Source organism: Peromyscus eremicus, chromosome 8a, assembly GCF_949786415.1.
Source record: "Peromyscus eremicus chromosome 8a, PerEre_H2_v1, whole genome shotgun sequence".
Taxonomy (NCBI): Eukaryota; Metazoa; Chordata; class Mammalia; order Rodentia; family Cricetidae; genus Peromyscus; species Peromyscus eremicus.
In genome coordinates, this window is record NC_081423.1 from 57943620 (window position 1) to 57959133 (window position 15514).

At 44.5% G+C, this 15514-nt stretch overlaps 2 protein-coding genes and 2 non-coding genes across 11 annotated transcripts in view; 3 read left to right on the forward strand and 1 right to left on the reverse strand.

The window, feature by feature from the left end:
- On the forward strand, positions 1-13272 carry Tsr1 (TSR1 ribosome maturation factor). Its single transcript, XM_059271188.1, has 15 exons — positions 1-993; positions 1153-1256; positions 2139-2358; positions 2461-2595; positions 3015-3439; positions 4899-5058; positions 5432-5589; positions 7460-7653; positions 8596-8758; positions 8964-9074; positions 10107-10239; positions 11888-12004; positions 12451-12591; positions 12689-12763; positions 12865-13272. Exons 1-15 carry the CDS (start codon positions 897-899, stop codon positions 13041-13043), a joined length of 2412 nt encoding a protein of 803 aa, XP_059127171.1. The 5' UTR covers positions 1-896; the 3' UTR covers positions 13044-13272.
- Positions 9186-9278, forward strand: LOC131918156 (small nucleolar RNA SNORD91 family). Its single transcript, XR_009380894.1, has one exon. It is a non-coding gene; the product is annotated as a small nucleolar RNA SNORD91 family (small nucleolar RNA).
- Positions 10348-10438, forward strand: LOC131918155 (small nucleolar RNA SNORD91 family). Its single transcript, XR_009380893.1, has one exon. It is a non-coding gene; the product is annotated as a small nucleolar RNA SNORD91 family (small nucleolar RNA).
- Positions 13242-15514, reverse strand: part of Srr (serine racemase) — a 22316-nt gene continuing 20043 nt past the window's right edge. For all 8 annotated transcript variants that reach the window (XM_059271196.1, XM_059271195.1, XM_059271194.1 and 5 more), the window contains 4 exons: positions 14718-14837; positions 14367-14441; positions 13737-13946; positions 13242-13504 (listed from right to left, as the gene is read on the reverse strand). In XM_059271196.1, the coding sequence (XP_059127179.1) occupies positions 13289-13504; positions 13737-13946; positions 14367-14441; positions 14718-14837 (621 nt within the window). In that variant the 3' untranslated portion in view covers positions 13242-13288. The remainder of the gene's footprint in view (positions 13505-13736; positions 13947-14366; positions 14442-14717; positions 14838-15514) is intronic.

Below are 15514 nucleotides of genomic sequence, written 5' to 3' on the forward strand. Positions count from 1 at the left end.
GCCCCGAGGGCGCGAACCCGCATTGTGAGCGCTGGGAGCCGGCTCCTCGCCCCGGAGCTGCGGAGCGGACGGACTTCTGGAAAGGGGCTTGTGTCTGGGCTGGCTTCACCCTCGGTGACTGCTCCCGACTTCTGGCCCCTCGGAGAGGAGCTAGGAGCCCAGGGTTCCCGGCCCTGGGTTCCTGTGGTTCGAGTCCGGTTTTATCACTCCTCCGAACCCCGTGGCCTGTCAGTCGCTCTTAGTTGCAAAGCTTGTGGGAGAGAGAAGCAAGAATCCAGCCGCGCGCGAGCTATGGAGAACCGGAGCCCGAGCGCAGGAGGAAGCTCTCACCCTCCGCAGGGTCTTCCCGTCCCGCTTGGCTCATCTTGCGGATTTGTGGGGAGAGGGGGCACGAGTTGGAGTTAAGAGACTGGCTGGAACGGAGCCGGCGAGGGTGCGGCGAAACCCATTTAAGTGATTCGCGTTGGAAATCAGAGTAATCGGGGAAAGAAAAGGTTCCTCAGTTATAAAACTTTATCACTTTATAGAAATCAATGGCACCGGAGAGAGCGGCGTGCAAAATCTACGTGACAGGAAGACTTTTATTTCTTCCCACGTGATAACCACTTTAGCGTGCAAAAATTGAAATATGGTCGCAAAATAGGCCCCTGAATCAAGGGCCGGAGTCTGGCGTCTACATCCGGAGTCTCCCAGCCAGCCCCCATCAGCGGACTGCAGCGTGGGAAAAGTTGCCGCGACGTATTTGCGGGGATTCAGGCACCCCGGGCTCACTGGCTAGCGGAAAAAAACTCGCGAGAAGGCGCGAGAGTCCGTCCGGGACTGAGGTCCTGCCCCGAGGCCGGAAGCGCTCGGCTCCTCCCGGAAGTAGTGCTTACTCGGTGCATGTGGGCCGCAGGATGGCGGCTCACCGCTCCGGGCCGCTGAAGCAGCAGAATAAAGCTCATAAAGGCGGGCGGCACAGCGGTGGTGGGTCCGCACAAGTGGGCAGCAAAGGTGAGTGGACAGAGGAGGAAGGGGGGCTGCGTAGCCGTGCCTAGACCGAGGCTGGACTTGGGACCCTGGCCAAGGGCTCTTTTTAAGGAGCGCGGAAAGGTTCCTGTTGGTTAATCTCATGGTGCGGAACAGAACAGCCACTTCTGATCTGCCTTCCAGGCCGTGTAGGACCGAAAGTCTTGTGCAAGAAGGCGAAGAAGCAGCTCAGCCGAGTAGACCAGAGGCATCGTGCCAACCAGCTCCGAAAGCAGAAACGGGAGGCGGTAAGAGGAGCGGGGGTTGGGACACGGTGCGGCTTCTGAATGGTTTTACATGGGTAATGCCTCAAACTAGAAATGCGCCGAAAATGGAGAGGAAACCCAGGGTACCTTCCGGGCCATGCTCTTTTTAGTCCGAGGCCCTGCCAGACTTGACAACGCGTATACGTGGCCTTTAACAAGAGAATGCTTTTCTTGGGTATCTTCATTTATTTCGCCTGCTGTTCTTTTGCAGGGTATTCTGATTATTATGTTTTCTTTTTTTTCCCTTTCTTTCTTTTTTTTTTTTTTCTTCCCCGAGACAGGTTTTCACTGTGTAACAGCCTTAGCTGTCCTGGAACTAGTTTTGTAGACCAGGCTGACCTTGAACTCGCGTCTGCCTCCCAAGTGCTGGGGTTAAAGGCGTGCATCACCACTACTGGGCTTTTTTGTTGTTGTTTTTTGTTTTTCTGTTTTGTTTTGTTTTGTATTTTTTCGAGACAGGGTTTCTCTATGTAGCTTTGGAACCTGTCCTGGAACTTACTCTGTAGCCCAGGCTAACCTCAAACTCACAGAGATCCTCTTGCCTCTGCCTCCAGAGTGCTGGGATTAAAGGCGTGCACCACCACCGCCCGGCTTTTTTTTTTTTTTAAACAAAGGGTCTCACTGTGTAGCCCTTGCAGGCTTAGAACTCTCAAGTATGTTGATTGTGCTGGCCTCATGAGCACTCAATTTAAAGACCTGGCCTACCACACCCAGCTATTCTGATGTTTTCTAATGTTGTACGTTAAAGTTCCCTTGCTACTTTTAGGAGCCAACAAAGAGGTTGGGCGCGGCAGCATCTGTGTTTTTGAAGATGTAATACTGACACAAATGAATGAGATAGTCTCTGAACCTTTGTTTTGCTAGGTTCTGGCAGAGAAAAGGCAGCTGGGCAGCAAGGATGGGCCGCCTCATCAGGTGCTCGTGGTGCCTCTGCACAACAGGATTTCCCTTCCAGAGGCATTTACACTACTTCAGAATGAAATCTTGGGAACAGTGTACGTGAATGAATTCGGAAGCACCCAAGGCTTTATGCTTCTAAGCCGCATAGTGAGACGTCGCTGGTTTTTCACATATGCAAGACCAGGTTAGAATATCCAGTATTTTTCTGACATTATGTTTAAGTAGTTCTGTTTTTTGAGTATAATGTTCTAACTGCCTCCTCTGCTTTGTGTCTGCTTGTTTCCAGGGGATCTGCATACTGTCTTAGACATGGCGAAAGTTGCTGATACCATCCTGTTCCTCCTGGATCCACTAGAGGGCTGGGACAGCACTGGGGATTACTGTCTGTCTTGCCTCTTTGCTCAGGGCCTTCCCACCTACAGTAAGTGTGTTGGAGTGTTGGAGACCAGAAAAGAAAGTTAATTAGCTTTTTTTTTTTATTACTTTAAAACAACTTATTATTATTTTGTTTTGAGACACGGTTTCTCTGTGTAACAGCCCTGGCTGTCCTGGAACTCACTCTGTAGACCAGGCTGGCCTAACTCACAGAGATCTGCCTGCCTCTGCCTCCCGAGCAGTGGTGTTAAAGGCGTGCGCCACCACCATCTGGCTTAAAGAGAATTTTCATATCTGGGCTGCTCTTGCCCAGAGAAAAACTGGGAAGATGTACTTCATTTTGACGTTTCATTAGTGTTAGCTAAGTCTTGAGTTTCCCAGTGACCGTTGGGTTGTTGTGATTGGAAATGAATTTTCCAGTAGTGAAGCAGTACGTCACTAAATTCTTCCTTTCTCTTCTTTCAGCACTTGCTGTCCAGGGGCTTTCTGGCCTCCCACTAAAGAAACACATAGATGCCAGGAAGAAGCTAAGTAAAATAGTGCTGAAACGCTTTTCCGAGGATGAAGTCCTGTTGCTGGACACCCCACAGCAGGCTGCTATGCTGCTTAGACAGTTGGCTAACCAGAAGCAGCGGCATCTTGCTTTTCGAGATCGGCGGGCTTACTTGTTTGCCCATGTTGCTGACTTTGTGCCTAGTGAGGAGAGCAACTTAGTGGGCACCTTGAAAATCTCAGGCTATGTTCGCGGGAGGACTCTGAATGTAAATAGTTTGCTGCATATCGTTGGACATGGTGATTTCCAAATGAATCAGATAGATGCCCCTGTGGACCCCTTCCCTTTAAATCCTAGAGTGATTCAATCCCAGAAGAAACCGAGCATGGCAATGGAGGTAAGGTGGATAGGGTTTTCATTCCTGTGAATCGAACCCAGGCCTTGGCAGGCACTCTACTACTACTTGGCTACATTCCTTGCCCAAGATTGTTGGCTTTAACTTTTTTTTTTTTTTAAACAGATTTTATGTTTGTATGCTGGAGAGGGAGCATATTACTGGTGTGGAGGGCAGGGGACAACTTGCCAGGGTTTGGTTCTCTCTTACCTTGTGGGCCCAGAGGATTAGACTCAGGTTATTGAGTTTGGGGCCCAGACTGTTTTGTTTTTTTTTGTTGTTTTTGTTTTCCAAGACAGGGTTTCTCTGTGTAGCTCTGGCTATCCTGGAACTTGGTCTGTAGACCAGGCTGGCCTTGAACTCACACAGATCCACCACCTGCCTTGGCCTTCCAAGTTCTGGGACTAAAGGTGTGTGCCACCACTGCCTGGCTTCGGTATTTTTATTTTTTACAGTATTTATTTATTTATTTTGGAGCTGAGGACTGAACCCAGGGCCTTGTGCTCGCTAGGCAAGCACTCTACCACCAAGCTAAATCCCCAACTCCCCCCCCCTTTTTTTTAAGAATGTAGATTTGTATATATAACTTGGCACAGGATGGGAAATTTACTTTTCAGAGAAGGTAGTTTTTGCACACTTAGGCAAGTGAGGAGACGGCTAGTTTGGAATGTGAGGCAATAGACAATTAGACATGTTGATCAGTTGTGTTCATCCATTACTTTCAGGTATTCTGCACAGTTGGCTCTGCCTTGGTGGCAGATGTGGACTCTTTTCTCAGAATTTATTTGAATTGGGGAAAAAAATTAACAACACTTGTGAATTTAAGAAATATAGTCGCATGTAGTAGCATATGTATAGTAACATGTAGTACCAGATGTGTAGTACCAGATGTGTAGTAGCAGGTGCAGACCTGCTGTGGAAATTGAGAGTACACTAGCAAGCTACATAGGAGAGCACAGTCAACCAAGTGTTTGGAAGAATGACTAGCTTATGAATTTCACAGAGTGAAAGAATATCTTGGGGACTATGTGAACCTAGGTATAGTGATGGAGTAGAGGATTTCTTTGAACTTTTTTTTAAAGACTGGACCTTACCATGTAGCAATGGCTGGCCTGGAACTTATTGTATAGAACAGGCTGGCCTCAAACTTTGCAGAGATCAGCCTGCTTCTGCCAATGAAGCGTTGAGATAAAAGGTGTGCAACATCATTCAGGGTTTATTTGAATTCTGAAGAGAGCAGTTTGAAAGGGAGTGTAATAAACAGGAGAGTGTTGTCAGATTTTCTTAGAAATAATCTCAAGAGTTAAGCAGGGGAGCAGAGTTGAAATGCTAGAAGACAGCCATTTGGAAATTTTAGTATGTTTTGATTTTCTGTTTAATTTGTGGATCTCTTGGCTTAGTTACTGTTAGATTTACCAGACTTGGTTAATGTGTGATAGGCTGTTACCTGCTTTTGGTTTAGATTTGTACTACAGATGCTGTAGCTGACATGGAAGAAGACCTTAAGGTTCTGATGAAAGCAGACCCTGATCAACAGGAAACTTTACAAACAGAGGTTTTTCCAGATCCAATGGAAGGGGAGCAAACCTGGCCTACTGAGGAGGAACTGGATGAGGCAAATGGTTAGTGGTAGCAAACATGTTAGTAGTTCTTTACTTGGTCACTGCTTGCTTATAGGGCTGGATGAGGAAGTGGCTGGAGTTCAGATACTACATGACTGTACTAAGCAAACACTGGGCACAGCTCTGCTTCCTTTCTCAAAATCACTCGAGGCTCGTCTTTTTAATAATAAATGATATTAAGTCCATTACAGGGTTTATTTAGCTGTGTATTGGTTGCTAACCGAGATAGCTGAATTAAATTTGGAAGTAGTCTGTTCTCATGTAACTGCTATTTTCTCATGTTGGTAACAGTGTCTGCATAGGTGAGAATACAGAAAGGAAGTATAATTAATATATAAATAATGTGAATTAATGAATTGTCTGGGTTTTACAGAGTTACTGAAGCAGCGTTCCAGGGTGGTAAAGAAGGTCCCTAAAGGAACATCCAGTTACCAGGCTGAATGGATTTTGGATGAAGGTGATGAAAGTGGTGGAGAAGGCGATGAGTACGATGATCTACAACCTGAAGGTTTTATGGAAGAGGAGTCTCAGGTAAGAAAATGGGCCACTGGGCCACTTGTGTGTACAACTTCAAAAATGTGGCTGTGTGAAGTCAGCTGCTTAAGAATGGCTGTAATTTCCAAAGCTACAGAGAAATGCTGTCTAAAACAAAACAATCCCAAAAAAAGAATGGCTATAATTACCGAAAGGATGTTTTCATGACTTCCTCTCTTGTTAGTTTATTTTGTGTAAAGTACTTGCCACATAAATGTTAGGTCTTAGAGTTTGAATTCCCAGAGCCCATGTGAAGCATGATTTAACAAACAACAAAAAATCCTATGTTGGAGCCCACTAGGTTTCCTGGTGGCTGTACCCAGCAGGACTGCATAAGAGGTTGATTGGAACATGGGCCTGAGTACCAGGTGTTTGTAACTAGCAAGGGGGAGGTCTTTTGCTCCACCCCTTGGCATTGTTATAATAGACCTTTGGAATAAAGCTCTGGGCCGATGGATAAGGATCCAGGCCCACCTGAGTCTGTCCTGTGTTTTCTTTCTCTCCCCCTTATTTCTAACTAAGTCTCTCATCCCTCAATCCTCAAGAGTTCCTGGAGTAAATAAGTGTGGGGGCTGGTCTCCCACAATCCTGTCTCAAGGTGGAAGGTGAGGACAATCAAAGATGTCCTCTGACCTCCACATACGTGCCCGTACCCATTCATGTATCACACTCTCACGTACAGTTTTGTATTTATATTGCTTACAGATAGGTGTCTAGGAAAATTAATCTTTGTTTAGTTGCTTTTGGGGTAGAGATGGGTAGGTTTCTGCTGAAATACCTGCAATTTTTTTTTTAAGATAGTCTTATTAGCCCATAACTGACCTTGAACTCAAGCAATCCTCCATCTTCCCAGAGCTAGTATCATAGGCATGTGATTGTTAGTTTGGTTTTGTTGTTGTTGTTGAAGATGTTGGCACATCATTTTATTATTGTTGTTGGGTAGTTTTGTCCTTTTTTTTCTGACAAGTTCTCATGTATCCCATGTATTAGCCCTGAACTCAGTATGTATCAGAGAATGATTTTGAACTCCTTAATCTCCTGCCTCTGCCTCTACGTCCCCAGTGCCTGGATTGTAGAGATACTCTGGCATCCTGTGTGTTAGTTTTTGATGTGGAATCAGTTACCAGGGCTTCACAAATGCTAGGGAAGTACTTTACCAGATGAACCACACCCCTAGGAACCACATCCCCCATATCGTTTTTAGGGTGTATGTCTTTGGCAGGGGGTGTTTGAGATAGAGTTTCACTATTTTGCTCTGTTCTAGAACTCACTATGTAGACTGGGCTGGCCTTGAACTCACAGAGATCCACCTTCCTCTGCCTCCCAAGTTTTATTACTACACCCAGGGCTTTCTTATGGGGGTGGGGGTGGGGGTGGGAGGCAGTCAGGGACAGCTTACTGAGTCATTTCTCCCTTTCCATATTTGGGTTCTCTATATAGAACTCAGGTCTAGAAAGGAGGTCATTTGGAAACAAGTGCCTTTACTCACTGAGCCACCTTGTTGATGCTATGATTTTTGTTTTTTGGAGGTGGAGGCTGGGGAGTTATAGTCTTAAGAATCTCAGGCTCATTTAGAACTCTGAGAATGACCTTGAACCCAGGTGTTGATTGTACAGGCATGTGAAATCTGCCCAGTTTTAGGCAGTACTGGGGATCCACCCAAGAGCTTTATGTGTGCTAGGAAAGCACTCTACCAATTGAGCTATGTCCTCTGCCTTGTTTGGGGTTGTTACTTTTTTTTTTTTTTTTTTTTTACTCTGTCACCCAGCTGCCATCAAACTCCTAACGAATCTCCTGCCTCACCTTCCCAAATGCTAAGACTACAAGTGTGTTTCATAATGCATAGTTGTGATCCCTCGTTTTACAGGATGAGAGTGGTGAGGAGGAAGAGGAGGAATGTGAAACTATGACTCTAGGGGAGTCTGTGCGTGATGATCTCTATGACGAGAAAGTAGATGAAGAGGCTGAGGAGAGAATGTTGGAGAAATATAAACAAGAAAGATTGGAAGAGATGTTTCCAGATGAAATTGATACTCCCCGAGATGTGGCTGCTAGAATTCGGTTAGTACTATGGGAGCAGGAAGCAAATGAAGAAAAACATTGTCCTTGTCCTTGTAGAGCTAACATGCTATCTGAGAAGCAGCAACACAGTCAAGGTTTAGAGGGCCCTAGTGAAACAGACATACCTAGGTTAATTAGCAAATATTCCTTGCAGGAGTAAATGCTCAAAAGAATTTGAGGAAGTAAGAGTGTAGTTGGGGAAGTAAGAGTGTATGTTTTGAATAAATGCTCGTAAAAGTAAGAAGGCCGGACAGTGGTGGCACACACCTTTAAATCCCAGCACTCAGGAGGTAAAGGCAGGCGGTTCTCTGAGTTTGAGGCCAGCCTGGCCTACAGAGTGAGTTCTAGGTCAGCCAGGGCTATACAGAGAGACCCTGTCTTGAAAAACCAAGGGGGGGAAAATGGCAAGAAAATGTAGGTGATTTTTTTTTAAGTAAGCCTGACTAAAAGCGAGTGTCAGTGTTGGGTATTAGAGTTCTAAGGCAGGTTGAAGAGGCACATTCCCTGATAGGCACCAGGTGGGCACTATATATCTTTGTCTCCTGTGGAAAGCCTGAGTTGAGGTCTCATGTAGAGCAAGGTATTCTGGATCTTCCTGTATATTTCCATGCCCAGTTTTAATTCATTAAGATATTTTGATTTCTACTGAGTAATTTTTAGTTTCAGACTGTTTTACTTTGTAGCTCAGGCAGACATGGAACATACGATCCTGTCCCAGCCTCCCCAGTGCTGGTACTACAGGTATATAAAAGACTTCAAGGCATGTGTGGTTTGTTGTGCTGTGCTGGGGATTGAACCCAGGGTGTGTATACTAAGTAAGCATTATATCACTGAGTTACTTTCCTAGATAAGAGTACTTTGAAAAAGCTAGAGCATTGACCATGTGAGGTGAGTCTTATGTAGCACCATCTAAACCTCTTTCTTTAAAAACCTGTGTTCTAGATTTCAGAAATATAGAGGCCTCAAGAGCTTCAGGACATCTCCTTGGGACCCTAAGGAAAACCTTCCTCGAGATTATGCTCGGATCTTTCAGTTTCAGAATTTTATTAATACTAGAAAAAGAATCTTTAAACAGATTGAGGAAAAAGAAGCTGAAGGAGCTGAGGTATCTGCCTTCTTGTCCACCTTGTAATTTGTCTTTTTCCTCGTTTGGGAACAAAGAGGGATCAGAGATAATTAACTGAGAAGGTGAATCTGGGTGGTTGACACATCTATGAATGATGACACTTGGCGTGTACTTGGAGAAAGGTTTTGTCACTATTGGGACATTAAGGGTAACCCTGTGATTGTCTTGTGCGTCTTTCTGGCAGGTTGGCTGGTATGTCACACTCCATGTCTCTGATGTCCCTGTCTCAGTGGTTAATTATTTCAGGAAAGGAGCGCCCTTGATTGCATTTTCTTTACTACCCTATGAACAGAAGGTAAATCAGTGTTTTGTGGGGAAATGGCAGAGTTCCAAATATTTTTCCAAGGTGTACAACATTTTGCTCATTGGGGTGAAAGGCTACCATTTTGATTTAGGAATCAGAATAGAGGGAAGTCAATGATGGTTAAGCCCAAGATGTCTGAACCTGTCTGAAGCATCTCAGTGATGCAGTCTGTGTGGTTCTGAGACTTCCTTAAGTATGTTTTTTTTTTTTTTTTTTTTAGATCAGAATGGGGAGTAGCAAGCAGTCCTTTTTTTTTTTTTTTTTTTTTTTTTTGGTTTTTTGAGACAGGGTTTCTCTGTGTAGCTTTGCGCCTTTCCTGGAATTCTGTAGCCCAGGCTGGCCTTGAACTCAGAGATCCGCTTGGCTCTACCTCCTGAGTGCTGGGATTAAAGGTGTACGCCACCACCGCCTGACTTTTTTTTTTTCCTTAAGATCTATTCATTATGTATACTGTATAAGTTTTTGCCTGCAGGCCAGAAGAGGACACCAGATCTTATTATATAGATGGTTGTGAACCACCGTTTGGGTGCTGTGAGTTGAACTCAGGACCTCTAGAAGAGCAGTCTGTGCTCTGAACCTCTGAGCCATCTCTCCTGCCTGGGGCTGGCAGTCTTAAAAGTAAATGTTTATGCCAGTGTAAAGATCTGTTCTCTAGGTGGCCAGTAGTCATGCACACTAGGAGTGGGACAGCTGCTATAAAGGTTGTGGAGGCTTGGATGATTATAGTTGGGAGGCTATATGGTGATCAGGCAATGTGAAGGTCATTCACTATGGCTTAGCTTTTATAATGTTAGAAGTGGACCAGTAAGTTAGCTTAGACATGTGTGTGGAAGCACTGATAAGGCCTGTATCACCTGTAATGTCAGTTGGTGGTGGGTAAAAAGGACTATTTATATGACATCTGTATGATGTCATTAACTAGCACGGTCAGTTCTTAGAGTGAAACTAATGTTTGTTTGGCTTGCCTTTCAGGTTAGGCCGTTGTATGCCTAGACTATGAAACATTTTTTATTTGGTCCTCAGATGTCAGTATTGAACATGGTGGTGAGTCGGAACCCTGGCAACACAGAACCCGTGAAGGCCAAAGAAGAATTGATCTTCCATTGTGGATTCAGGCGCTTCCGAGCCTCGCCTTTATTCTCTCAGCACACAGCAGGTTAGCACGAAGCTGCGGGGGTCTGTCACCTGTTGTCTTATGGTTGAAGGCGGAATACAGTGTGAAACTCGGAAGCCTCCGGGGTGAGAGAGAGTTTCAGTACTCTGACTTAGGAGCCGATGATGTTTTCCTTCAAGATGTCTGAACCTGTCTGAAGCATCCCAGTGATGCAAACTATTGTGCTGAGGCTTCTCTGCTCTGAGTATTGTTCCAGCGTAGGTTTTAAACCAGAGTTGGTAGCTTTAGGAGTACATGTTGCCTGCTTTTGAACAGGATCATAGCTCACTTGCCTTTCAGTGACAGGAGGCAGAGATGGTGACAGCATAATCGGTGCTCTGGGTAAATTTTCTCATCTATCACATCATTTTGTAAACAAAGTTTACTGAAACATGGCATGTCTTTTGATTTTTGAGGGGGGGCGCTCTTTGAAACAGGGTTAAGAGGGCTTTGAACTTTGGGTTCTCCAACTATTACCTCCCAGTATTATTATTATTATTATTATTATTATTATTATTATTTTGCCTGTTTATTATTAAGTATCTAACAATATTGTGTATGATTGTCTTGTGAGAGTTGAGAGACAAGGTCTTAATATGTAGCCCAAGCTGGCCTTCCTTGACCTTCAGAATGGTGGACTATGGGGAGGGGTACACCACCATGCCCAGCTGACATGGTGTTATGAAGGCACACTGATGTACCTGAGTAGCTGGAATAGAAAGTAATTGGAGCTGGTCAGGTGCTCAGCACTTGCTGCTGAACCTGAGGACCTACATTCAGTGGGTGCCTTGACCCTGCATGATGGAAGGGGAGAACCGTCCCCTGACTTCTACTCTAGTGCTGTAGCAATATGCCCCCACACCCCCCAAAAAACAAAATGTATTGATAAAAAGCTTTTATTATTTTAAGATTGCAATAGCTGTGTTACAGATGAACAGAGCTTTTCTGCTAGCTTACTGTCCTGTACCCAGCACACAAGAGCTTGGCTTTCTAGGTAGAAAATGTTTCTGCTCAAGACTGAGTTGCTGCACAGTCAGTCTGAGTAAAAGTATTGGTTGTAGTGAGATCAGATTACCTGGAGGACTCTTTCAGTGCCAGCCATAGTCTAAGCTCTGATTCTGTCTCCAGTTGAAAAAAATCACTAATGGGACTAGGTTTTCTCTTTTAGTTGTATTAATGCAGGGAAAAATGTCTGAGAGTTAGTAGTGTAGAGAAACACAAGATGAAGCTGGTAATCTTAGCCCTTGAGAGATGGAGGAAGGTATATTGTTAATACATGAGCCCTGTCTCAACAAAACAGACTGGGGCTTGCAGAGGACCTGGGTTCAATTCCCAGTAGCCACACTGGTCAGCTTAGAGGCACCTGCACATGCACACCCACACACCATGAGGATATACCCAGACAAAAACATGAATCTTAAACACCACTGCTTTTGGTTAAGTTACAGTTAGGCTGAGAATATGAAGTAGATCTATGGCAGAGCACTCAGTGTGTACACAGCCCTATGCTTGATCTCCTTTACTAAAATTTTAAAATGTGGTGCTATGTGTTAGGAGCAACATAGCTCCTAACAGCCTTTGGATTGCTTTATGGTTTCTCAAAAGGCTTTTTGCTCTTCTTTTTATTTATTTGGGACCCTTCCGTTGGAAGCTGATAAACATAAATTTCAGAGATTCTTGACTGCTGATGCGGCCCTAGTGGTGACAGTGTTTGCGCCAATCACTTTTCCTCCTGCGTCTGTGCTACTTTTCAAGCAGAGAAGCAATGGTATGTTGAATTCTAAATGGTAAATAATGACCCTACTAGGACCATTACTTTTCTGTAATTAAACTTGGGGTTTAACTGTGTTAAGGTATACTGGTGGTTTTTCAAAAATACCAATTTCAAACTCATTGAGGGGGTATGTAAGCCCAGGGTGATAACTAGTTCTTTCCTGTTGGCACACTTCAGTAGGTGTTGCTTGGAGTATTATATTTTAAGGTGGGTTTGGGGGGACTGGCTCAATAGAAATATCTTTCAGTAGTCCTTGTGGCTTCAGAAAGGTAATGGTGCATTTCTCCAAGATAATCTTGCATGGGTCTTTAAAATAGATTAGAGCAAAGCTACACAGAGAAACCCTATCTCGAAAAACAAAAACACCACCACCACCAGATTAGAGCAGTAGCTGAAGGGTTTGGCCTGTAGATTAACAGCGGCTCTCCTTCCTTTCCTAGGAATGCACAGCCTCATTGCTACAGGCCATCTGTTATCAGTGGATCCAGACAGGATGGTCATCAAGAGAGTTGTTCTGAGTGGCCATCCTTTCAAAATTTTTACTAAGATGGCAGTAGTGCGCTACATGTTCTTCAACAGAGGTAGGCATGAATGAAGGAGAGTGGGATCTGATTCCCTGTGGTGGGAGGACTGGCTTGATGCTGTGGGTTTTATTTTGTGTTTCTGTTCCATTCTAAGAGGACGTGATGTGGTTTAAGCCTGTGGAACTGAGAACCAAGTGGGGCCGCAGGGGACACATCAAGGAGCCTCTAGGTAAGAGACTGGGATTCCCTGGTGTTACCAATGGACTACTGGGCTATAAAGTTCACTGTTTAAAAGTGTCTACTTTGACCAATTTGCTGTTTTCCTTTTAGGTACCCATGGCCATATGAAGTGCAGTTTTGATGGGAAGCTAAAATCTCAGGATACAGTATTAATGAACCTCTATAAGCGAGTTTTCCCCAAATGGACTTATGATCCATATGTACCAGAACCAGTACCATGGGTGAAAAGTGAGATCTCCTCAACAGCCTCTGAAGTGGACATGGAGTAATGGAGTCAGTGTGATTCTGTCTCTACTGCGGTCAGGACTCCAGTGTGGGTGGGAGTCTGGCTTGTGACTAGGCAGTTTGTGCTTTTCTGTTTCAGCTGCTCATGTCTCCACTAAGTGGGGTTTACACTGTTTCTTGGTCTCCAAATTCTAACTCTTACTGAAATACTCCATTAGGATTTTGAAAACAATTAAAAAAGCGAAGATGGAAAAAATTTTCATCTAGAGACAACCTCTCTCTGATGAATTTAAACAGAAATAGTCTGGTAAGGAGCTGGCCTTTCAGGCTGCTTCACCCAGCTTAGGGAGGTTAAGTCTACATTCCCACCACTGAGTACAATACAGATGTTCTTCACTTCTGGAGAGACTGTCTGGAAATGCTGCGACAGCACTGCAGCCAGTCCGACACCAGCAGTAGGTTCGATGAGCAGTTTCATCCTCTCCCACACCAACTGGGTTGCATACTGTTGGTACAGAAAGGAGGAGGAAGGATTAATGAAACAAATAGAGCTGGACACCAAATGAAATAGATGTTTGGGTTTGTTGCTTGCTAATAAAGTATGCATAGACAACTTGGCCTAGCTCTGCTACTGTCTGGGTGCCCATGTGTCACAGGTCACCTGGTTGATTATCTGTTCCTGATAGTTTCTTTGGCCTAGGAAGTTAGACTTGCTGTTTTTCTCCTCCCAGTCTTACCTTGATTTCGTCCTCTGTGACAGTGAAGACATCGTCTACAAGGTCTCTGATAATAGGCCAGGTGTTTAAGCCAATGCTCGATTTGACACCATCTGCTATGGTCTCTGGAGGATGAGGATTGGGAGTCAGTTCCCCTTTCAGTTTGGACTGGTAGCAGTCATCTGCATTCAAGGGTTCGGCAGCATATACCTTCACACTGGGTTTCAGGGCCTGCGAAGAGGAACAGAGGCTGTACACTGACTGGCAGCCTTTGCCTGCAGACCTAGAGGAGGCATAATGTACAACACATGTTTTCTCTGTTACCGAAGGCTCTTTCCTTATATATGGAAATGGAAATACGACCTTGAAGCATTTTAATAAAAGTATCTGATAAGTGACTTAATTGTCTAAGGTATGACTGGTTCTGGTAGTTTGGGGAGAGCAGTAGTGTAGTGAGGTGGACTTGGGAAGGAGCGAGGATGCCACCCATGGTCAACTGCTTTCATGCTGTGATAGCATACATGAAAAGGACAGTGAAGCAAAGGAGGCTATGAAAGAATGATAATTTGGTGGGATGGTAAGTGACTGTCCACATGCGGTGTGATATGGGTCGTACATTCCTAATCCAGGAAGTCCTTTAACTTGGCTCACCTTAATTGTAATGGCTATTCCAGCAATCATTCCTCCTCCCCCTACTGGGACCACCAGTGCATCCACCAAGGGAACCTGTAGTACAATTATAAATAGGCCAATTAATAAAGTTTTATATAAGCCGGGCGGTGGTGGCGCACGCCTTTAATCCCAGCACTCGGGAGGCAGAGGCAGGCGGATCTCCGTGAGTTCAAGGCCAGCCTGGGCTACCAAGTGAGTTCCAGGAGAGGTGCAAAGCTACACAGAGAAACCCTGTCTCGAAAAACCAAAAAAAAAAATAAAATAAAATAAAGTTTTATATATGCAGCAAGACCACTTTCCTAGTGGCTAGATAGGACGGTGGCATTTTACCTGGTTCAGCACTTCCAGGGCGATTGTCCCTTGTCCGGCTATCACTGCAGGCTCCTGGTTGGGATGGACCAAGATGCCTTCTGTTTCTTGCATAATTCTTTGAGTGACCTTTTCCCTGGACTAAAAGGTAGCATTAATATAGCTTACTTACAGTGAGTCCCCCAAAATACAATTCAGTCGCTTAATACTTCAAAGAAAATGAATTTTTCATATTTATTTATAAATAAGCGGAATGTTTGCGTACTTGTGAGAAAAAATAGATTTTTCATTGGGTGGCTGAGGGGCTTCTATGTGACAACAAGCGATGGATCTTTTAAAAATGTTTGAAGGTATACAAGGTAGAAATATTTGGCTTTTCTAAAGAACTATTAAGGGAGAGGATAATATAGGAGGTGGTCTGGCAAAAAGATGGAATGGTGAAATCATCCTAGGAACTTCGGTGACTGGGGATAGTGAGTGAGTGCTTGGTATGTACAAGGTACCAGTACCGAATCAAAAACAATCCTCAAACTGAGGTGGAAAACAGTCTGAATGGACAAGTTGGTTGCTATCGAAAACATACTGTAGGGGGCTTGGGTGGAAGCAGAGACAAATTAGGTTACTGAGTCTATGTGAGAACTGATGCTGGATGGGACCAAGGTGGTAATGATAGAGGCTGTTAAGGAAATGGACTGTAAAACTTCTGGTTTTTCTTTTTAAGATTTTATCATATCCAATTTGGCATGTGTGCAGACGTCAGAGGACTGGGAGTCAGTTCTGTCCTAACCTGTTTAGGTCCAGGAATTAAACTTGGGTTA

Excerpts from the sequence above, each read along its gene's own strand:
- Tsr1 (XM_059271188.1), top strand. The coding sequence starts at position 897 with ATGGCGGCTCACCGCTCCGGGCCGCTGAAGCAGCAGAATAAAGCTCAT. Across the intron at positions 7,654-8,595 it reads GATGTGGCTGCTAGAATTCG|ATTTCAGAAATATAGAGGCC; the intron begins GTTAGTACTATG and ends CCTGTGTTCTAG. Across the intron at positions 12,592-12,688 it reads CTACATGTTCTTCAACAGAG|AGGACGTGATGTGGTTTAAG; the intron begins GTAGGCATGAAT and ends TTCCATTCTAAG.